Source organism: Carcharhinus amblyrhynchos, chromosome 22, assembly GCF_965287045.1.
Source record: "Carcharhinus amblyrhynchos chromosome 22, sCarAmb.v2.hapA, whole genome shotgun sequence".
In the NCBI taxonomy this organism is placed as follows: Eukaryota; Metazoa; Chordata; class Chondrichthyes; order Carcharhiniformes; family Carcharhinidae; genus Carcharhinus; species Carcharhinus amblyrhynchos.
The window spans coordinates 36,321,143-36,345,253 of record NC_137345.1 but is presented as its reverse complement, the minus strand read 5'-3'; the positions used below and the strand labels follow the sequence as shown (position 1 = coordinate 36,345,253).

Sequence of the window (24,111 nt, the reverse complement as noted above, 5' to 3'; positions counted from 1 at the left end):
AATGTACTGCCCAGACACTCTCTGCATAGTTTTTCCATCCTAATTTATTTTGTACAGGTCTGCAGCGGCTGTACCCTGAGGGAGAAGTGTGAGCCCGCACTCTCCCTTTTGTCAGCGCCTACCCTTCCTGGTAGCGATTAGCTTTTTCCTGTGTGAGTTATGCACTGGCTGCCCAGTTTATTGGCCACATTTTAAACCCACCAAGTGTATGTGGCTGACAACTGAAAAATTCAGGCCATCGTATAATGTATGTTGTGCTGTATTTCTTCAGAATTCCAGTAGGCTTTGCTTTGGACTAGGAATGTCCATTAAACGTGTGATGTCATTGTGTATTAATTTTACTATATTGTCTGTCTGTCTTGTGTGCAGTTCACTGTTTCAGAGGCAGGGCCCTCAGTAAGAATTCCTGCCGTATTTAGATCACAGTTCCATTCACAATAATTGGCCATGTGTGCCTTGTTGCATTTCTGATCTGTAAGTATTTTTGAAAGAAGAATAATAGGCACCCTTTTTGGCCATGTGGTCTCTGCACAGAGCATGAGTGTGAAGATAAGGAATAGGAGCAGGAATAAACCGCATAGACCATTAAACCTCCATCATTCAGAACAGTTGTGGCTGATCTCTGTCTCACCTGCATTTTCCTGCTTGCTCTTCATATCCTCTGATTTCTGAAGCAATCAACAGTCTATCTTCCCCGCCTTGGATATCCTCATTGATGGAATGACTGTAATCTCTGGGGTTGAGAATTCCAAAGATTTACAATTCTCTGAGTAAAGAAACATTGCATCCTGGTCTGCAATGATCCCTTAGTGTGATGCTGTGAACTTCAGAGTTTGCTTGTTGGTGACAAAGTGAGATGAAAAGCAGAGAGGGCAACATTTTACTTGAGCTCTGATGAAGGGTCGCCCTGACTCGAAACGCTCTATTCTCTCTCCACCAATGTTGTTGGATCTGCTGAGATTTTCCAGCACTATGTGTAAGGGCAACATTTTTGTTCATTGAGTGCTTTGTTTCCTTGGTTACTGGCTGTTAGTAGACATTTGTACATATATGTATGTGAAGTACATTTACAAATGTAGTACAAATTTATTTGAGGTGCTTTCAACTGAAATCAGGAGTATCGCTGCAACTGCACTGTATATCCAATCAGTGATCCCTATTCGATAATGCTGACTAGAGACCAAGTTTTAATGGCCAGGTTTATTACAATATTGTATAATACTGTTCCTGATTTTTTTAAAACAAAATATTTTTGAGTTTGAGGAGTTATAGTTAGTAGATCCTATTGCAAACAGTAGTGTCAGCATTCAGTGCTCCTAGGTTAGCTGCAGTGTATGGGTCACATGCAGCGTATAAGTCTTTCTATTCTGCATCAATAACACTGTTCCACTCTTGAATGTCCCTTGTTGCATGAATGTGAAATTTATCGATCTTTCACATCAGCCATCCTCTCATTGTGAATTAGTGTCAAACAGGAGACAGATTTTGCTGTAGGGCTATGTCTAATATGAACTGGATGCAAGGTCATTTCATAGCCAACACACAGCCTTCCATTTCATGAGCCTTGTGAAATTACAACCAAATCGTGGAGGTGAAAGACCACTGCCTTAATTCATTGTGCTATCAATTTGCTGAGTCCCATTATTTTAAGTGATAAATTCTGTGTGCACAAGGATGAATCTAATATAATAACTTAGATTTGTATAGCACCTTTAACATAGTAAAATTATTCATGGCACTTCACAGGAGTGTTATCAAATAAAATAATATGGGTGGCACAGTGGTTAGCGCTTCTACCTCTCAGTGCCAGGGATCTGGGTTCGATTCTGACCTCAGGTGACTGCCTGCAGTTTGCACAATCTCCCTGTGTCTGCGTGGGTTTCCTCTGACAGTCCAAAGATGTGTGGGTTAGGTGGATTGGCCATGCTAAATTGCCCCTTAGTGTCCCAAGATATATAGATTAGATGGAATTAGCCATGGTAAATGTGTGGGATTACAGGGATAGGGTGGGGGAAAGGGCCAAAGTAAAATGTTCTGTCAGAAAGTCGATGCAGACTCGAATGGCCTGTCCTGCACTATAATTCTATAAGAAGTTAACGCCCAGCTATGTAAATATTAGGAAAGATGATCAAAAACTTCATCATATTTAAGGTTTTAAAGGAGCTGTTTATAGAAGTTAGAGAAATGAGAGATTCTGGGAGATATTTCCAGGATTGAGGGTCTAGCCAGTGAAGGTGTGACCTACCAGTGGTAGAGCAATTAAAATCTAGGGTGCTTAAGATGCCAGAAATGGAGAATACCAATATCTCAAGAAGAGCTGAGGGAGGGTTAGCGTGATAGAGAGGGGCCAAGGCCATGAATGGATTTGAAAACTAGAATGGGAATTTTAAAATTAAGGTATAGTCAGACGAATGCTTTGCATTCCTTGGGAGTAATAAAGGTTGAAAATAAGCCAGAAGATCTTTTTGACATGATCTTTGCTGTCTGAAGGAGCTGATGTTTATTCAGTTTTTGTCCTAGGACACACTTAGCAATCCAATGCATCTTTTCATGTACACCTTGACCATGCATGAGCTACTAATCCTTTTTGGACATTTGTATTGAACCTTCATGAAAACTCAGGCTATGAAGCACGATCACTGGATTAGAGTTGAGCATGGGTTCCTGAAGCATTTCTTTTTTACTCCTACTGCAGTCCTCCCCTCAGCTCAGAAGTGCTAGAAGCAGTTTTAGAACTCCAGCTAAGATCAGTTAGCTCAGCACAGACAGAGCGGCATGATAGCACAGTGGTTAACATCGCTGCTTCACAGCGCCAGGGACCTAGGTTCAATTCCCGGCTTGGATCAGTGTGTGTGGAGTTCACACATTCTCCCTGTGTCTGTGTGGGTTTCTTCCGGAAGCTCTAATTTCCTCCCACATTCTGAAAAATGTCTGGTTAGGTGCATTGACCTGAACTGTGCCGACTAGGGAAATTGCACATTAATTTTATTGCATTGTTAATGTAAGCCTTACTTGTGACTAATAAATAAACTTTACCTACTGCTTTTGAGGCAGTAGCAGTGTGCGGTTATTGAAGTCACAGCAGGTGCATTAAATTCGAAGCATAGAACGCTTAGTTTTGAAGGAGACTGTTCAGCCCATTAAACCAGCACAGGTAAAAGTCCCACCCAAGATCTGTCCCTGTAACTCCACATATTTACCCTGCCACCAAAGGGAAATCATGGCCAATCTACTTAACTTGCACATCTTTGGAGTGTGGGAGGATTGGGAGCACCCAGAGAAAACTCACACAGACAAGGGGAGAGTGTGCAAACTCCACACAGACAGTGACCCAATGTCAGAATTTGAACCCCAGTCCCTGGCGCAGTGAGGCAGCAAATTCTGTAAATATCAAACACTATCTCACCATTCCTGATGCTTTGGTGAATTAGGCATTGGCCAGTCCTGCACTGAGTCATGTGGACAGAATACTTGGTCACTGATCCCAAGTTGAGGTTGGGTTGGTATAAGCAGCATGGGAGGTGTGTGGAGTTACTGAACCCTGAATTATCTGTCATAGGTAGATGGTAACTGATGATCTTTGTGTCAAATTATTTTTTAGATGCTTCTTTACTTAGGGTTAAATGTGTCATTGCATCATAAATATGTAGAATCAGTTTGTGTATAGTGTCATCAGAATGGAATGGAGAGTTAGTGTTGAAGGGCCATGACCACCCTGCAAGTTGGAGACTTGCACCTTGACTTGGTTTCTTTATATTTCCTTCTCAGATGCACAAATGGCTTTAAATCTTCTTGAAAAGACCTGGGAGAAGGTAAGGTGAAGAAGGCAGTCTTAAACTGCTTTCATGCTTTAATGTCCAATTTATACTGTACTTCAACTTGTACTTGTATTTGAAGCTTTCTGAAGCATTAATGTGTTAAATGTTCACTGAACCAAGAATAATTATTCATACAAAAGCTAAAAATTCAGAATAAAAACAAAATGCTGGAAATGTTCTGGTCACATTGTAGTTGTGGAGGGAGAAAAACAGTCAACATTTCAGCTGAAACTTTCATTAGACCTGGACAAAGTTCGAAATGTAATAGAAAGTGAACCAAAGGGAAGATCTTTGATACAGTGGAAGGTGTGAGAAATTAAATGGCATAAAGATTGGTGCAGGATCAAAGGGAATGATAGTGAGGCAAGTAAAGAAACAAATGCGTTTTTGTGTTTAGGTGTGATTTCACAGAAATTGGGATTGGATGATGATTCCATGGAGACTTAGGATTGGATATAGTTCCCATTGGAACTGGAAATAGCTCAAGTTTAGATGCCATTCCATACAGATTGGTATGGTTCCCGAGAGACTGAGTTGGTCAGATTTAGGTAAGCTTCCATGGGGACTGGGAGTGGTTCAGGTTTGGATACAGTTCCATGGGATCCCAAGAGATTCAAATACTGGTTCTTGGATTTGTGCTGGGAAATTGGCAGTCAGGCAGCCAAGGCCCACAGGGACTTGTAGACTGGAGTTGATGGGTGTGGAACAATAAATCAGCAAAAATAGAACTGTTGAGAGGTCAAGTTGGAAGGGAGAAGGTGAGTGGTTAAATTTTAGGAAATCCATAACTGAACAATGAGATTATGAATAGGCAGGTATCTATCCAGCAATTCAAGTTAGAATTCTAGAAGTGAAGATTTACCTTACACTCTCATTTCTGTGACACTGAAAAACTAAATACAATGGCAAATGCCCAAACCTCAAGCATAAATTAGACCCTAGGAGTGACAGAAATAACATGCACGAGTTTACAGTCAGCATGAGAATTTTTTTATATTTATCTATATTTTATAAGTTTACAGAGCATGTACATCAACTAATTTGATTTCACATAGAAAATAGACCTGGAATAAAATGGTCTTGGAGACATCCCAAAGCCACTCGTGAAGTGTCCCAGGAACTGATTACAACTTTTTGTCTTTGCTGTAACAGGTGAAGGGTAATGATGAAGCCATGATTCTCTGTAGGACTGCAATTGCTGCTATTAAAATCAAAATTGGAGACCTCCAGGAAACCAAGGTAATAAAGGACATGGGAATGAATTCTGTAGCAGGGGAACAGAGCTGGAGAGAAGCCCAATGTCTGTCTTAGGCAGGGAGTCAACAACACAATTTGAAATGGAATATCAGTGCTTTGCTAATGAGATGTGACTTAGGTTTTTAACATGGATGTGTGAAAATACTGGTTGTGATTGAAAGAGCACATTCAAGAGAGAGACAAACAGAGGAAAGGGTTTATTTGCTTTATTTGATTTTGGCAAGCTTTTCCAGAATATAGTTAGTTTGTTTTAGTACTGATGATAATAGGTTTGTCTTTTGGACAGACAAACCTAATGTTTAATGTCGCCATACGCCCCTATAAAGAGAGCTGCTCATGGAAAGGATTAACATCTCTGCTTGTTAATAAGGTGGAGTGCAACAATCTCATTCTCTCACTCAGTTGTGTGCTGCATGCTTTTTAAAAAGTAAAATTCCCATTGAAGATGAACTAAACATTCTAGGTTAAACTCCAATTATTTCTAAACTTTGCATTTTTTAAAAATGACTCAAGATTTTCTTAGAACAACCAAGAAGATTAAGCAACTAGAATTGTCTCAAATTCTAGTTCAGATTATTAAACATTTAAGAAATTTGAATTGGCAGCTTTTATGTGCAAGGAACCTTATAACCGGAGCTGAAGATTCACCCAAAATTTAACATAATAACCGAAATTGCACTGTTGTCCTAATGAGAGGTTTTCACAAGTTAACAGGTTTATTCACCATAATAATTCCAATATTTTATAACTGAATAGTTATCAACTAAACACAGGATAGATGCTTACTCAGAAAAGATAAATTGTCATTTTCCCTGTTTGTTCTTCGCTGCATTTCCAAATGACTAATAAAACTAAAATGTTAGGTTTCATAGTTAAAACTTCAACATTCATATGCCAGAGGATCAAAGAGAGCCAAGCTTCCTACTGCTCGAGTTCCAAGCATTTTTGGTGACAAAGTTTTGGTGACAACACTTCAATCTTGCAGTCTAACCATAGAAAAGGAAACAGAAAATGTTTCCTCTTTCTCCTTTCTTCCATTATAGATATCTTATTCTTTTTCGTCAAATCAATTTTCAATTTCTAATATCTGCTGCTTACCCTCTGTTTGAACAAGCAGTAAGACCATGCACTTTCAATTTAAACTACAGGAAACAATAGCAATTTTATAAAAATTATATTTAATTTGATTTTGATTTTATTATTGTCACATGTATTGGGGTGCAGTGAACAATATTGTTTCTTGCATGCTATACAGATAAAACACACTGTTAATAGAGGAGAGGGTGCAGAATGTAGTGTTACAGACATGGCTAGGGTGCAGAGAAAGATCAGCTTAATCAGTTTTTTTTACAGCAAGTTTATTAATTGGCCCTTTTCTTGGCATAATAGATTCAAGATAACGTGCTCTTAAGTCAGTTCTTCAACATGTACTCTAGAAAAACATCCCTAACACAATCCAACAACATGTCTTCCACAGCATTAGTACTCATGAAACTTACCCAGTCCATGTGCAGATTGAAGTCATCTATGATTACTGTAATACCCATGCTGCATTAGTGCTATGCCTGACACTACCACTAGTGTTTTGTGGCATATAAACAAAGAAAGAACAAAGAACAACGCAGCACAGGAACAGGCCCTTCGGCCCTCCAAGCCTACACCGATCATGTGTTCCTAACTAGACCATCTGTTTGTGTCCCTCTATTCCCAGTCTGTTCATGTGGCCATCTAAATAATTCTTAAATGATCCTAGTGTGTCTGCCTAAACCACCTTACTGGGTAGTGCATTCCAGACCCTCACCACCCTCTGTGTAAAATACGTCCCCTGCATATCCGTATTGAACTTTGCCCTCCTTACCTTGAACTTGTGATCCCTTGTGTTTATCATTTCTGACCTGGGAAAAAGCTTCCAACTGTTAACCCTGTTATGCCCTTCATGATTTTATAAACTTCTATTAGGTCGCCCCTCAACCTTCCATCTTTCCAGGGAGAACAACCCTAGTTTACTCAATCTTACCTCATAGCTAATACTCTCCATGCCAGGCAACATCCTGGTGAACCTTTTCTACACTCTCTCCAAGGCTTCTACATCCTTCCGGTAGTGTGGCAACCAGAACTGGACGCTGTATTCCAAATGTGGCCTAACTAACATACCAAGCTGTGATACAACCAAAAAGAATGCTTTCTATAGTGCACCTGTAAAAGTTGGTGAGAGTTGTAGCTGTCGAGCCAAATTTCCTTAGTCTTCTGAGAAAGTTGGTGGGCTTTCCTAACTATAGTGTCAGCATAGGGGGTCTGGACACCTAAAAACATGAAGCTTTCAACCGTTTCTACTTTGTCTCTGTTGATGTTGACAGGGGCACTACGCTTTCTGAAGTCAATGACAATCATGTTTGTTTTGTTGACATTGAGGGAGAAATTATTATTCTCACACCAGTTCACTAGATTCTCTATCTCATTCCTTTACTCAGTCACGTTACTATTGGAGATCTAACCCACTACTGTGGTGTTGTCAGCAAACTTGAAAATCGAGTTGGAGAGGAATGTGGTCATATAGTCATAAGTATATAAGGAGTATAGTAGGGGGCTGAGAACACAGCCTTGTGGAGCACAGGTGTTGAGGATGATCGTGGAGGAGACATTGTTGCCTATCCTTACTGATTGCAATCTGTGGGTTAGGAAGTTTAGGATCCAGTTACAGAGGGAGGAGCCAAGACCCAGGCCACGGAGTTGGAGATGAGTTTTGTAGGAATAATGGTGTTGAAGACTGAGCTATTGTCAATAAATAAGAATCGACATAGGTGTTCCAGGGTTGAGTGCAGGGCCAGGGAGATGGCATCTGTTGTGGACCTGCTGCAGCGGTAGGTGAACTGTAGTGGATCCAGTCAATCTGGGAGGCTGGAATTGGTTTGTGCCATGACTAACCTTTCGAAGCACTTTCATAATGTTGGATGTTAGAGCCTCTGGCCAATAGTCATTAAAGCATGCTGCTTGGCTTTTCTTTGATATTGGGATGATGGCCGTCGTCTTGAAGCAGATAAGGACCTCAGACTGCTGTAAAGAGAGGTTGAAGATGTCTGCGAATATCCCCGCCCACTGATCCACGCAGGATCTGAGTGCTTGTCAGGGTACCCCATCCAGGCCTGTTGCTTTCCATGGGTTGACCTTCGAGAAGGCTGCTTTGTCATGAAGGACTATTACTTACGTGGCGAAAAACTGCAGCAGGCGACGGTGCAGAGGGACCTCGGGGTCCTTGTGCATGAGTCGCAAAAACCCAGCCTGCAGGTGCAGCAGGTGGTCAGGAAGGCGAATGGGATGCTGGCCTTCATAGCGAGGGGGATTGAATATAAAAGTAGGGAGGTCTTGCTGCAGCTGTATAGGGCATTGGTGAGGCCGCAGCTGGAGTACTGTGTGCAGTTTTGGGCGCCGCACCTGCGCAAGGATATTTTGGCCTTGGAGGGAGTGCAGAGGAGGTTTACTAGGCTGATACCGGAGTTGAGGGGGTTGAGCTATGAGGAGAGGCTGAATAAACTAGGCTTGTACTCGTTAGAGTTTAGAAGAATGAGGGGAGATCTCATTGAGACGTATAAGATGATGAATGGGATGGATAGGATAGAGGTGGAAAGACTCTTCCCGCTCAAAAAAGACAGTAGGACTAGGGGGCACAGCCTCAAGATAAAGGGGGGGCAGTTCAGAACGGAGTTGAGGAGGAACTTCTTCACTCAAAGGGTGGTGAATCTCTGGAATTCTCTGCCCGTTGAAGTGGTGGAGGCTGCCTCGCTAAATATTTTTAAGAAGCGGGTTGATGGGTTTTTGATAAGAGAGGGGATTAAGGGTTATGGGGAGAGGGCGGGAAAGTGGAACTGAGCCACGACAGATCAGCCATGATCTTATTGAATGGCGGGGCAGGCTCGAAGGGCCAGATGGCCTACTCCTGCTCCTATTTCTTATGTTCTTATGTTCTTATGTTCTTATGTCATCTGCATGGTGACCTCTGATATAGGTTTCAGTAAGGCTTCAGTCTTGTGCATGTCAGGTTAAAGAATCTTAAACCTGCAATTAATGAGAAATGACAATAACATCCAAGTTTTGCTTTAAAGACCAACTTTACTAAACAGATTCAAAATTATAACCAGAGCAGAACACTAATAAAGCTGCAAAATATTATATTGGTAACAATGCCTGAGTTCATTTGATCTGAGTTGACTGTCCGAGTTACCTGTCTGACTCGAGCACCAATTGTCTTTTAACAACATCTTCTATGCGCTTTTCGGGGTGGATTTGGATGTTGTATTAACAGGACAGTACTGTCTTATACAAGTGCTGAATACAAAATGCTCAGTAGTATAATGAGTTCTTTATCTAATTACCATGGAGTAAAAGCCCACCTTTAACTTTCAGTGACTTGGGGAGGCAGTGGCGTAGTGATATTGATGCTAGACTAGTAACCCAGAGACCCAGATAATGTTCAGGGGACCGGAGTTCAAATTTCACTAAGGCAGATGGCGAAACTTCAGTTTAATAAAAATCTGGAATTTAGAACTTACTGATGACCACAAAGCCAATGTCATTATCATAAAAACCTACCTGGTTCACTAATGTCCTTTAGGGAAGAAAATCTACCTGGTCTGGCTTACATGTGACTCCAGATTCACAGCATTGTGGTTGACTTTTAACTGCCCTCAGGGATGGGCAATAAATGCTGGACCAGCTAGCGACGCTTGCATCCCATGAACAAATTTTTCAAAAACTTGCCATAGTTTCTGCATAGATGGCATACTCAGGACTGCTTTTGCTTATCCTTTTCATGTTTCCCATAAATAGTTCTGCAACTCCCTTGAATACCATCCTCAACTTTGAGGCATCATCCATATTTGCTTGTAACAATTACTTGTGCAAGAAACCAATTAACTTTCATGTTCCAGCAAGCATCATAATGGGGCAAGATTAACTGCAAGACCTAACAGCACCGAAATATCATTGTTTGTTTGTTTTTAGTTTCTCTTGAACCGCATTATCAGTGAAAGGCAAGTTGCAAGATTCAGTGGTTTTTATTTTGAAAAGATAATGGTCATTTTTTGAGTTCGGTCAAATTCAAGCAAATTTGTATTCTTATGCAGGAATAATGAATAATCTTGTTTTAAAGGATCCTCTAGGTTAGAGTGCTCATAAGAACTTTACCTTCAGTTTGAGGGTGAGAAATGTGTGTCTATAACTAGTGTCTTAAAGCGAATTGCAAGGGAATGAAATTAGCATTTGTGAAAGTGAGCTATGAAAATAAGCTAAACATGATAAGCAGTGACTGATATTTAAGGCAATATTTCATAACAGATGTATTTCATTGAGAGAAACTCCAAGAGAATGATGCATAGTCTGTGATTAAATACATAAGGTATCAAATTGAAAGAAAAGGCATATGCCACCGCAAAGATTAGTGGCAGCCTGAAAGTTTGAGAAAACTTTTGAAAGGAGTAAAGTATGTCTTTAAAAAAAGAAATTTATAGTATGAGAGAAAACAAGCAAGAAATACAACAATAAACAGTAAGAGCTTTTATTCGTGAGTGAAAAGAACAGAGTAGCTAAAGTGAGGTTGTTCCCATTGAGACTCCAACTGGGGAGTTAATTATGGAAAATAAGGAAACAGCAAAGAAAACGAGTCTTTTGTATGTTTTAACCGTTGAAGACATACGTTGGACTTGTTTAAGGTTTACTTAGATAGACACATGAGCGAACCAGGGATGGAGGGTTATAGTAGACGGTATTAAATAGGGTCAGAGCCTCGGGACGACACCGGAAATGTAGTATTACATGTTAATGTTTTGTCTTTTTATTCCACAGGTGTCGGTCCACCTTGTTGTCAAACGAGGGGCATGCACACGGTGGGTCGTGCGTGGGCTGCTCTTGGAGGTTCCGAGAGTGGCCTAGTACTTCGTGTCGTTGTGTATGCTTAATCCTGGACCAGCAGACGGGCACCGCAACAGCTCAGTGACTATCACTGCTAGCTGTGCAGATACATGGATTTGGGCCTGTGTCTGTGAGAGTTTGCGCATCCTCCCTGTGGTTGCGTGGGTTTCCTCTGGGTGCTCCGGTTTCCTCCCACACCCCAAAGATGTGCTCTAAGGCTGATTGGTGTACCAAATTGAGACTATTCTCCCCTGAATCTGGCTACATTAGGGGTTCCATTCACATACACACAGGGCAGGGTAGGTGTAGGAAGAAGCGGCGGCACGGGCTCATTGGGCCGAAGGGCCTGTTTTCCGTGCTGGGTTGTTCTTTGTTCTTAAAAAATGAGAAAGTCATGGAGCAAAGGGAGGAACTTAAAATGATCACAAGGAAAAAGTATTGAACAGACTAATGGGAAGAAAGGTCCCTGACCTAATTGTCTGCATATTAAAGCCTTTTGTAAAAAAAAAGTAGTAACAGAGATAATGGATGCAATGCTTGTAAGCTTCCAGAATTTCCAAGCTGCTGGAAAGGTGCCAGCAATTGGGAAGCCACACATGTAACATCCCCAATCAAGAAAGGAGGGAGACTGAAAGCAAGGAATTTTAACCACCACCTAAAGTCTGTCAACTGGAAAATGCTAGAATCTATTATTAAGGGGGTCGTACTGGGGCTGCTCTTGGTTGTTCGAGATTGGCCTAGTGCTTCATGTCATTAGTGTGTGCCTAAACTGGACAAGATACTGGGCAAGATGACAGCTCAGTGACTATCGCTGATTGCTGTGCAGACACATGGATTTGGGCCGGTGTCTGTGGGAGTTTGCGCATTCTCCCCGTGCTTGCGTGGGTTTTCTTCGGGTGCTCCGGTTTCCTCCCACACCCCAAAGATGTGCTGTTAGGCTGATTGGCAGTAATAAATTGTCCCTAAATAAGTTTCCCTCAATCTGGATGGCCATAAAACATTAGATAGGGGTCATGGGTAGAGAGGTGGACTGGTGGTGTTGAGATGGCGGCGTGGGCTCGTTGGGCCAAAGGGCCTGTTTCCCGGGTTGATTTTGTTCTTTGTTTCTTTGGGTAGTTGCAGGGCATAATACAGTCAGGAAGACTGTGAAAGGGAAATTGTGTTTGATAAATTTGGGTTAAAACGTTTGCAGGTGGAGGACATGATGTGGGAAATTAAAAGGTTGTTCACTTTAGGAAGACCAGAAAAGCGGAATATTTATTATTTAAATAGGGACGGACTGCAAGCTCCTGTGATCGAGGCATCTGGGTGTCCTTGTGCATGAATCATAAAAATTAACATGCAGCTACAGCTAATAATTAAGAAGGCATTAGGAGTGTCGCCCTTTATTGCAATGGGTGGTGTTGAAAGGAAGGAAAACTTGCTGCAACTGTACAAGGCATTGGTGAGATCACACCAAGATGCTATGGATGGTTTTGGCCACCTTGCTTCAGGAGAAATGTACTTGCATAGGAAGCAATTCAGAGTTGTTCACTTGGCTGAGTCCTGGGATGAAGGAGTTGTTTTAATGAGGAATGGTTGGAGTTTAGAAAATAAATGGTGATCTTATTGAAACACAAGATTCTTGACAGGATAATTGCTGAGAAAATGTTTCCCTTGTGGGGAAATCAGGAGTAAAGGGGACACAGTTTAAGTTGGAAGTGAGGGGAATTTCTTCTGAGAGTCATTAATCTTTGGAATGGTTTTCCGCAGAGAGCACTGGGTCATTGAAGATATTCTAGGCTGAGTTGGACAAAAGCTGGTCTACAAGGCAGGCAGGAGAGTAGAATTAAAGCCACAATCCAATCAACCATGATCTTGTTCAAAGGTGGAGCAGGCTCATTGGGCTGAAAGGCCTACTCTTGCTTTATCTCTTTTGGTCTTATGATCTTACACTTGAGGTGAGTTAGGATAAAGTTGGCAGGTTTGGATGACCTCACGTTAACAGAAGTGAAAGGTGGGAGCCTGCCCAGGAGAGCATTAGACAGTCAAGTGCAGAGGTAACTAAGGCATTGAGGAGTGTTTCAGCAGAAATAAGCTAAGGCAGGGACAGAAATGGATAATGTTATGGAGGTGGATGTAGGCAATCTTGGTGATGGGGAGGATCTATGGTGTAAATTTAGCTTGGCGTCAAGTAGGATGCAAAAGTTGTAATGCTGTACTGAGGGAGTATCATTCTAATGAGACTTTAAGCTGCTTTCAGATTGCTGTAACGTATCTTGTAGCAGTCTGGGAAGAGCAGAGATTACTCCTGGCCTGATCAATATTTATCCCTGAACCAAAAATTCTGAAATAAACTAACTCTATTGCTTTGTGTACTGTTTGTGAATCTTTGTGATGCACAAAGTCATCACAGTGGATTACACTTCAAAAACACGGGTGATTCTCAAGATCTCCCTGGGCAGGGTGGGGTTGGAGAGTCATGCGGGAGCGACCTAACGTGTTTAACGCCAGTGAGAACCTCCTTTACAAACAGCGCCTTCATCTCCAAGCAGGTGGCCTTGCTGGCATCTGTGGGTCCCCACTCCAAAAGTAATTGTAAGTGTGGTTGACCTGCGAACTGAATTGCACTGACCCTCCCAGTGGAAATCTCACGGGTTTTCCTGCTGGGGACAGCACTTCAGATTTTTTGGGTGAATTCTGCCAGAGTATATAGAGTCTATGAAGTATTATAGTGTGCCTTAACCATGTAAATTGTGTTATACAAGCGCTAATTCTGCCTTTCTTCCTGAAGGTGGCACTTGAATCCCCCCAGTGTAATTGTAAGGCAGTAATCTTACCGAGAGGCATGAATGATGTTGAACATATTGAGAATTCCTCGAATTCCAGAAAATAAATCACTCCAATGTATTTGAGTTCAGTTGCTGGAACATTCTGTTCAGTTACTGTGTGAAAATGTGCTCATTGAAAGATAAATAGTTCTGATACTCTGAGAGCTTCAGGGATGATCGGAATTTTGTGATAATAATCTTTGTTTGTGTGTGCATCAAACCTGTATGAATGAATATTCGCCAAAAAATTGAAACGTATTGAGGCACAAATAACTTGCATGCTAAAATGTACCAGAGGCACTCTGAAATCTCACACATTTGCAAATTACAAATGATGACCAGCTTTTAATTTACCCAAGCTCTTTTACAACTTAAGATGGGCACAGTGAGTCAGTATGAGACAGTTTTGGATTTTGTAAAAGACAACAGAGAAATCACCCTGACTCTGGGATTGATTATTTGCAAGGCTCTCTCCCAGGGAGAGAGCAGTTTCTCTGACACCAAGGATACTGGGCAAAGAAGTGCAATTCTACTAAGTATTTTTTTGCAATGTGTACAATGATTGTTTTGAAAACAAAATACATTAGGCCCCCACTCCCTGCAAAGATGTCCGTAATTTACAGGTTTCAGTGTATTATCAATTGTGGGCAGTGTACAGTTGTAAAAGGTGTGATTCTCCTGCCTGTCTTCCAATACATCATTATCTCTTCCTTTGTTTAGCGATATTCCCAATCTAAGCTGTTGCTTCGATGCTTTCGTTTGTTAGAAAATCATTGAAGAAGTTGACGAGATGCTGCAGAAGTTGCCAGGAGTGACATCTGTCCACGGCCGGTTCTATGATACCTCCAGCAGTTACTATCAGGTGGTAGGTGATCATGCTGCTTACTACAGGGAGGCTCTCCGGTATCTTGGCTGTACTGAACTCACTGACTTGTCAAGTAAGTGTCAAGCTCTGTTCCATTTTGTAACTCTGCAGTTTATCTCCTTTTCGTGACTGCTGATTTTGAAGCTGATTAGAGAGAATCTTTATAAATCCTTGCTCTTTCCTCCTTTAAAATGTTTCCTTCTCAACTATTTGTCCACAAATCTTATACAAGCTAAGGTAGATTCTGCTTTCACCATCGTTTCAGGTTTTGAATTGCATGTGGAGGAATAAGTTGTGTAATTATGAATCTTCAGAATCTTTGCTGTGAATTCATTGTCTTGACATGGTAAATCATTAGAGAGCTTGTTCTACACAGGCAGGTCATAGTGACTTTGAATGAAATGGAAGCAATCCAGCAGTCAAAGACATTGATTCACCTTATTTTTAAGAGTTTCAAATATACAGTTTGCTGTAAGACAAATTATTCTTGCACGCAGTCTTGTGGGCAGAGCTCATAAACTGAAAAAATAACAGTGACCTCGCAGGAAAATCATAAATTAATTGGTTGCAACAGGTTGAGATGAGGAAGGGGGGTGGGGGGAAGGTGGGGAGGGGGCTGCGAGAGGAGCAATGCAAGTAGGGCCGACACTACAAACAACATCATCCTTTAAGAGTGATGTCAGTGAGAGGCAGGCAGATGCTTGCTGGATGATGTGTGTTTGTTAGTCCCCGTCCTTAAGCACAACCTGCCCTCTAGTTGTCTTAGAATTCCCTGCCACTAGGCCAAGACCTCACTCCACTGGGACCGTGTGGTGGTCCTCCACCTCCACCCCCATCCCATGCACCCAAATGCCCTTTGGGATGTGGCATGTCAGGACACGTATGGACAACCCCAACAGACTGAACATCACACTGCCATCAAAGCCTGGGAACAGTCGTATCCCAACATCGACATCGCCGCCCTGACTGAGCCATGACTGGCAGGAGAAGGGCAGCTTAAAGAACAAGGTGGCAGATACACTCCCTTCTGGAAGGGGAAGCCAGAAGAAGAGTGTTGTCTCTACAGGATCAGCTTCACCATTTAAAATCAAATTGGTCAGATCTCCAAAAATTCCCTCCCACGCAGTGAGCGAACATCTCATGACCGTACAGCTCATCCTGTCGCAGACATTAGTGCCTTTGTCCCAAGCCTAGAGGTAACGGACAAGGCAAAAGAGACCACCTACTCCAGCCTTGACCAATCACTGCCCCGTATCACAAACAGATGAATGATTCTCGTCAGTGACTTCAAAACTAGGGAAGGATGCAAACCTTTGGGAAAGTTTGTTAGGCAGGGAAGGGATGGGAAAACAAATGGCAGCAGACTCCTCCTGAATGAGCTGGTCTTATAAACACCCTGTTCCTCCAGAAGAATAAGCAGAAGTCCTCATGGCAACACACCCCACTCCAAGCACTGGCACCTAATAGACTATCATCATCAGGCAAGGGACTGCAAAGATGTCTGCATCAATCGCACCATAACCTAAGCCAATAACTGCTGGACTGACTATGCCTTAAATGTGACTATCTTCAAGAAAGAAGACAAGACTGACTGGAAATTAGAGGAATTTCCCCACTCTCCGCCAGAGGAGAGGTCATTGCGAGAATCCTCCTTGATTGTGTCCTCCCAGTGGCGGAAGAGTTCCTCGCTGAGTCTCAGTGCAGCTTCTGCCCATCGAGAGACACGGTGGACATGATCTTTAGATGCTGCAAAGAGCAGCATCAGCCTCTGCATATAGCCTTTTTTGATCTTGCAAAGGCCTAGGACTCTTGTCAACCATGAGGGATTGTGGACATCCTTCTCAAATTCAGCCAGCCATAGAAATTAGTCACTATTCTCCACCTGCTTGATAATGACTTGCAAGCCATAATCTTCATCAGTGGAACCATCACAGACCCAATATGTGTACAAACTGGGTTACGTTATCGCAACAGTGCTCTTCTTCATCTTCCTCGCAGCATTCCGCCCCATTATCCTGAAGCTCCCTGATGGAGTGGAGCTAACCTATCGAACAATCAGAAAGTTTTAACCTCTGATACCTCTAGGCCCAGAACCAAGACCACCCCAATTCTTTTATCAAGCTGCAGTATGCAGATATCTGTGTGTGCGTGCACACAAAGGCTGAGTTACAAATAATCATTGACACACTCAATGAGGCATATGAGAGAATGGGCTTCAGACTAAACATTCAGGAAGCAAAGTTTCTCTACCAGTCCACTCCTGCCACACAAAATGAACCCCTGGCCAATATGAATAGTTTCCTAAACCTCAGGAGCTCCTCCCTTCTCAGCGTGAGCAGACATCAATGATGAAATCCAGCATCAACTCCAATGTGCCAGTGCAATCATCTTCGGATGCCTGAGGAACCTTAAATCCAAACACCAAGCTCGTGGCCTACAGAGCAGTCGTGGTTCCTGCCCTTCAGGAACATGGACAATATACAGCAGACACCTCTAATCCCTGGAGAGTTATCACCAATGTTGCCTCTGCAAATCCACTGGCAGGATAGGTGCACCAATGTTCTCTCCCAGCCCAATATCCCCAGTTTTGGGCACCAGTCACGTTTGACCAGCTGCAATGGACATGCCACATTGTCCACATGCCTGAAACATTTCAGAGCTCTGAAATGGCAAGCAATCACAGAGAGCAGAGGAAATGCTACAAGGACACTGAAAGCCTCCCTAAATAACTGCAATATCCGCATCAACACGCAGGAATTGCTTACCTTAGAATGCACAAATGGAGAAGAAGCTTCCACGAAGTGGAATCACCAAGTGCCATCGGCTGGATCACACAGGGGTCAAGCATAAACAGTGGAAGTGGAGTGCAGAATCCAGAGCACTCCACCCACCTCATCAAACTCTGCCTGCCAAACCTGTGGCAGAGTCTGTCTCTCAAGTAGTCCAATTCCCGTTCTGTGAAATGATGCACTCGATTCTTTCCTGCATCTCCCATTTTTAGCTTTCAGGTTATGATTTTCTTCTTGCAGATGTTGGGATTTCTCTCTCATATTGCTATTCTGTTCCACAATTTCTATCTTGAGATCACATATGACTGCTGATTGATTTAAACTTTTCTCCTAGATGATGAACTGTTGTTGACAGTTAATTTCAACAACTTCCCACATAGCTCTGTATAATTGTAGGGATACAGGGATAGGGCCTGGGTGGGATTGTGGTCGGTGCAGAGTCGATGAGCCAAATGGCCTCTTCCTGCACTGTAGGGTTTCTATGATTCTATGAACTGAGGAACAGTCTTCAAATTGGTCAAATCTTTCTGCATCTATTGCATTGGCTCAATTTCCTTATTCACATCATCTTCTAGTAGCTTGATCTCCTTCTCTGCCTTCACCAGTTTCATATTGCACTTATTCATGTTGTCTTCAGCTGAGGTTTGTAACTACCCACTAACTCTTTGTTGTATTTGATCGAGACTTTCAGCTGCTGCATCTCAGACTGAGCAAACGTTAACTTCTCCTTCTGAAACTGCCAACCTGGATTAAGTGTATACAGATGTTACTTAATTGGAACAACATTTCCTACATCTACATCATGCACAATTACTTGAGTACTTCCCAGTTTGTTCCCACATAGCTCTATATAATTGTAATAACTCTTTCAGGTCATCTTGATTTTCCTCCAGAAGGTTACTTGGTAATTTATCCCAATTTTTGATTACTTTCTCATTGTCCAATCTGATTTGAGGATTGCCAAATACAGAATCATCTGCACTTATTTCTTCACACTGAGTTGTATCAAATAACATATCTTCCTTTTGCTTTCCGTTCCTTTTCACATATTAATATGGGTTTTTCTTCTGACCGACGTTCTAATCAAAGAATTGACCTCATTTAATTTTCTTTTGATTTTAATAAGGCCCACTAAACTGCTGCGATTTTTAAAAATTTCTTATCCACTCCCTTTTTCATTACTTGCTGTGTCCCATTTAAATACTCTGTAGCCAATTCACCAGCCCTCATTAATCACTCCCCAAAGATTAACACACAGTCCAACAATGTAGTCTCAGAATGCTGACTCACCAATTTCTCCTTGATCAATTTAAGTGGTCTTCTTATGATCAAAAATTAATTTGAATGAACTGGATTTAGTTGAGTCATTAGGTGCCTCCCAAATTGCAAAAAGTACAAATGGAATTCCTTTATCCCAATCCTCTGGATAATCCTTAATATAGGCCCATAACCTGGTCTTCAAAGTTTGATGCTACCGTTCTAATGCTCCTTGAGATTCTGCATGATACGCAGTCAATTTAAATTGTTTTACTCCTAAACTATCCATAACTTCCATGAATAACTTCAATATAAAATTTGATCCTTGATCTGATTGGATTTCCATGAGCAGTCTGTATCTAGTCAAAAAAAAGTAACACCTCTATAATTCTTTTAGCTGTAATATTGCATAATGGAATGACCTCTACTAGATATATCCATTATGGCCAACAAACATTGATTCCCACTTCTCATTTTAGGCAGGGGTCCCACATAATCAATTAAGACTAGCGAAAGGTTCCTCAAATGCTGGAACGGGTATTAAGGTTGCTGGTTTGATTGCAGCTTGAGGCTGTTCTATTACCTGACATATATGACAGGCACAGCAAAATTCAACAACATCCTAATGTAACCCTTCAACGTATGGTTTCTGATACAACTGCTTTATCTCTGCATCCTTCTGTTGTAATTCTGCCAGCTTTCCTAAACTAGAGATATCCACTTCGTACTTCACCCTGAACCTCAGCTTCTATTTTTACTCCTTGATTTCTGTTCCTCCTGTCTCAACCTGTGACTTTGTGATCTTGTTATCACACAATCAGAAAACATCCCAGGATATGCTTCCTGCAACACCTCAGTTGTTTGACTTTCCACTGGTTTTTCAACCACAGGAGGCATCACTCCCACCTATGATCCAGCTGTATTGTTACCCAGGTAAACTGTATCCTTGAAAAAGGTAATTTCTCTATTACTGCTTTTCACCAGACTCTCTAACTTTGCCTTACAAAGTGGAACACTACTCATTCCACATATTACCACCTTTTTGGGCACTATTCCTTCCAAACTACATATTTCCTCATCGCTCTTCATTAAAGATTGACTTGCTCTTGCATCTCTTAAGATCTTAACTCGACAGACTGGAGGGACTGATTGTGGACAAGTCCCCAGGACCGGATGGAATGCATCCAAGGGTTCTGAAAGAAATGGCGGAGGTGATAGTGGATGCCTTGGTGGTTATTTTCCAAACGTCGCTGGATTCCGGGGAAGTGCCGGAAGATTGGAAAACGGCTAATGTTACGCCGTTGTTTAAGAAGGGTGGCAGGCAAAAGGCGGGGAATTATAGGCCGGTTAGTTTTAACATCTGTTGTAGGTAAAATGTTAGAATCCGTCATCAAGGAGGAAATAGTGAGGCATCTTGAGGGGAATTGCTTGATAGAGCAGACGCAGCACGGTTTCGTTAAGGGGAAGTCGTGTCTGACAAATTCATTGGAGTTCTATGAGGATGTGTCTAGGGCGGTGGATAGAGGAGAGCCGGTGGATGTGGTCTTTCTTGATTTTCAGAAGGCGTTTGACAAGGTACCTCACAAGAGGTTATTGCAGAAGGTAAGGGGGCATGGAGTTGGGGGTAGGGTGTTAGCGTGGATAGAGGATTGGCTGTCAAATAGGAGGCAGAGAGTGGGGGTCAATGGGTGCTATTCGGATTGGCGGTTGGTGACTAGTGGAGTGCCCCAGGGGTCGGTGCTGGGGCCTCAGCAATTTACCATTTATATAGATGATCTGGAGGAGGGAACCGAGTGTATGGTGTCGAAATTTGCTGATGACACCAAGATTGGTGGAACGGCAAATTGCGTGGAGGGTGTGGAGAGTCTGCAGAAGGATCTAGATAGGCTGGGCGAATGGGCCAGGAACTGGCAAATGGAATTTAATGTTGGCAAGTGCGAGGTGGTCCACTTTGGTAGGAATAATGGTAGGAAGGACTATTACTTACGTGGCGAAAAACTGCAGCAGGCGACGGTGCAGAGGGACCTCGGGGTCCTTGTGCATGAGTCGCAAAAACCCAGCCTGCAGGTGCAGCAGGTGGTCAGGAAGGCTAATGGGGTGCTGGCCTTCATAGCGAGGGGGATTGAATATAAAAGTAGGGAGGTCTTGCTGCAGCTGTATAGGGCACTGGTGAGGCCGCAGCTGGAGTACTGTGTCAGTTTTGGGCGCCGCACTTACGCAAGGATATTTTGGCCTTGGAGGGAGTGCAGAGGAGGTTTACTAGGCTGATGCCGGAGTTGAGAGGGTTGAGCTATGAGGAGAGGCTGAATAAACTAGGCTTGTACTCGTTAGAGTTTAGAATGAGGGGAGATCTCATTGAGACATATAAGATGAGAATGGGATGGATAGGATAGAGGTGGAGAGACTCTTCCCACTCAGAAAGGACAGTAGGACTAGGGGGCACAGCCTCAAGATAAAGGGGGGGCGGTTTAGAATGGAGTTGAGGAGGAACTTCTTCACTTCTTCACTGAAAGGGTGGTGAATATCTGCAATTCTCTGCCTGTTGAAGTGGTGGAGGCTGCTTCGCTAAGTATTTTTAAGACGCGGGTTGATGGGTTTTTGATAAGCGAGGGGATTAAGGGTTATGGGGAGAGGGCGGGAATGTGGAACTGAGCCACAACAGATCAGCCATGATCTTATTGAATGGCGGGGCAGGCTCGCAGGGCTAGATGGCCTGCTCCTGCTCCAATTTCTTATGTTCTTATGTTCTTAACTTCCTCACCTACTTCTTGTACATGAGTAAATCTTACCAACACAAATAAAACCTTTAAAAAGATCTGACACTTGCTTATTAACTAACCTCTAAACAAGCCATACATTCTTTTGCAACTCTTCAATTTTAACCATAGTTTCCTTTCCCAATTTAACAAACCCCACTGGCTGATCCAGTTTTAACCTGTCAGTCTTCCAAATGCTTTTCTTAAGCCACCAACACTGCAACTTTGTGTCCAACTTTGTTACAAACATTTAAACTTTCTTATCTCTCTTTCACCCTCATGTTTCCTTTTTAACCTGAGGCAAGCTGTCCTTCTTTTCTCCAATGAGGCTTACTTTGCACTGACCACCTGCAGATTTCTCTCTTCCCCAGTTTCTATCCCCCACAAATTGAAATTGATGTTGAAAACAAACATTGATTTATGAATTACTTTAAAATAGTCTGCCATTTCTGCTGCCAGTCTTGCAGTTTTAACTCTTGCTGTTCCACCATTTTAAGTTGAAATTTTATTTTCAATTCTTGAAGTTCAAATATTCTCTCTTTCCTTTTCCTTTGCCCCTTTTTCCTTGCTTTTAATTCTAATTCACACTCTCTTTATCCTTTTGCAGCTGTTTCATTTGTATTTGAATTTTAGCCAATTCTAATGATTCAGACTGTGTCTCTAGCAAATTTGAATGCTGCGCTATCTCTGAAATTATCTCTACCTTCCTCACTCTTTCAGATGAACTCAAGTGCAGTGTGTTCGCCAAATCCAAAAGTTTTGCTTTAACCACCCATTGTAATCCACTCCAAGTGATGTCTTCAATACCTAAGAAATCACCCGAAAGGAAGCAGCAGTTCCCCACACTCACTCTGCAGGAATAGAGCCTACGTGGGATTGTGGTCGGTGCAGACTTGATAGGCTAAATGGCCTCTTTCTGCACTGTAAGATTCTATGATTAAACAAGGAAAAAATATGTTTCTAATTGCAAGTGTATCATCACAATAAAACCCACAATCCCATTTGTTCCATTAATTATTTTCTTTACCTGCAAACACCACCAAATTTATCTGCTATTCCACCTTGCACTTTCTGCATTGAACTTGATCTAACGTGATTGTCCGTTTCACCTTTCTCCATGTCTTCTTGAAGTCTATCACTACCCTTGCTTGTTTATTTGTTCCTGTTTTGTGTTACCTGCATATTACAGAATTGTACTATGTTGTTTTTCCTATATTTATTACACATCTTTACTCCCTTCAGATTGGTTTTTAATTTCTGTTTAACTTTATCCTTAAGTTCCTGTTGTATTAACCTTTGCACCAACTGACTGTTCAGCTCTTCAATTTCTTAATTTTTTAATCCTCTTTTATAATTATTATTTCTAAAACCCTATCTGCATAAGCATTTAAGCTAACTTGAGTCATTAATTACATCTTTATCACCCCTATTATCAAAATACTTAGAAAGATATACTGTATCTTCTATAAGATCTCCATCATCATCTTGAATAATTGTTGAGTCTAAGTTGACTTCATTTTCACTGGAATCAAACCTTCAGCCTTAGTTTCCCTACACACATTAGATTTATCTTTTTCCTTTATCTTGCTTCCATTTAAACCTGCAGTCTATCTTTTATCAGTAATCTGTTTATTGGTTTTAGTCTTTATTCTCCTGCAATTTTGTTATTTTTGACAATCTTTATATTTTATCTCTAAGAAATATAGTTTTTCTGTCTTGTCTGTAGTCCAGATCAAATTAATTTTGGTAATTTTTTTCCTAACCTTTTTGCTTTCAGCAATCCTATGCTTGTTTCTTACCATTGGATGAATTTTAGAATCGTATTAACTTGGGCCTCTAGATGTTTTAAAGGATTTATCACAAATTGAATGTTTGAAATTCGATTCTTCTATATCATCGTCTATGTCTAATACTTCTGTTGTTTTCCCACCACCATACTTAGTGGCAGGCTATTAGAGATAAACTCACCTTCTTTGTTGAATTTGGAGCAATGGGCTAACAGTGGGCTAACCTATTGTGTTTCCTAAACTGTGTAATTGAATTGTAAACTGATTCAGAGAACAGTTATAAAAATTGCTTGAATAGACAACTTTTAAAGATAATCTACTTTCCCTAATGTTATTTTCCTTATTATTACTTATTTAAATAGCTAAAATTATCAACATTCGATTGTTTTGTCGTACTATCCTCACTTTCTTTAAAAAAAAATTAAAAGGGAGTGGACCCAAATCAATGTTATTATTAAAAATGGTTAATCCTTTAAGATTATTGTTAAAATAGTTAAAAGCAGTAGAAAAACCGCTGTTATCCCCCTCAGTTCCATTCGTAGTCGGAAAAAAGGGTAGATACTGGTTTCAGGTTAATTTTAGATCTATCTCCTGACTCAGATTGTTCTTTGTTCAAATGTTGTACCTATGGCTCCAAACTGTCTAAATTTTGATTAAACTGGGGCAAATCCAATATTCCATCAGCCACGCATACTTTCTTCAAAGGGCTAATGGTATCTCTCTCCAAGCTAGAGGCTGTTTTAAATGTCTGAAGGTCTTCAGGTTTTACCCTCCTGTCCTTGCAAGTGTGGCACATATCACTGGGTTTTCATTATCATGATGTGGAGATGCCAGCGTTGGACTTGGGTGTACACATTAAGAAGCCTCA

The 24,111-nt window shown here is 41.6% G+C and overlaps 1 protein-coding gene across 1 annotated transcript in view; it reads left to right on the top strand.

The window, feature by feature from the left end:
* LOC145357055 (26S proteasome non-ATPase regulatory subunit 13-like) overlaps positions 1-24,111 on the top strand; it is a 43,582-nt gene that overhangs the window by 7,054 nt on the left and 12,417 nt on the right. The window contains exons 5-7 of the mRNA XM_080210127.1: positions 3,769-3,812; positions 4,971-5,057; positions 14,556-14,727. Of these exons, the coding sequence (XP_080066253.1) occupies positions 3,769-3,812; positions 4,971-5,057; positions 14,556-14,727 (303 nt within the window). The remainder of the gene's footprint in view (positions 1-3,768; positions 3,813-4,970; positions 5,058-14,555; positions 14,728-24,111) is intronic.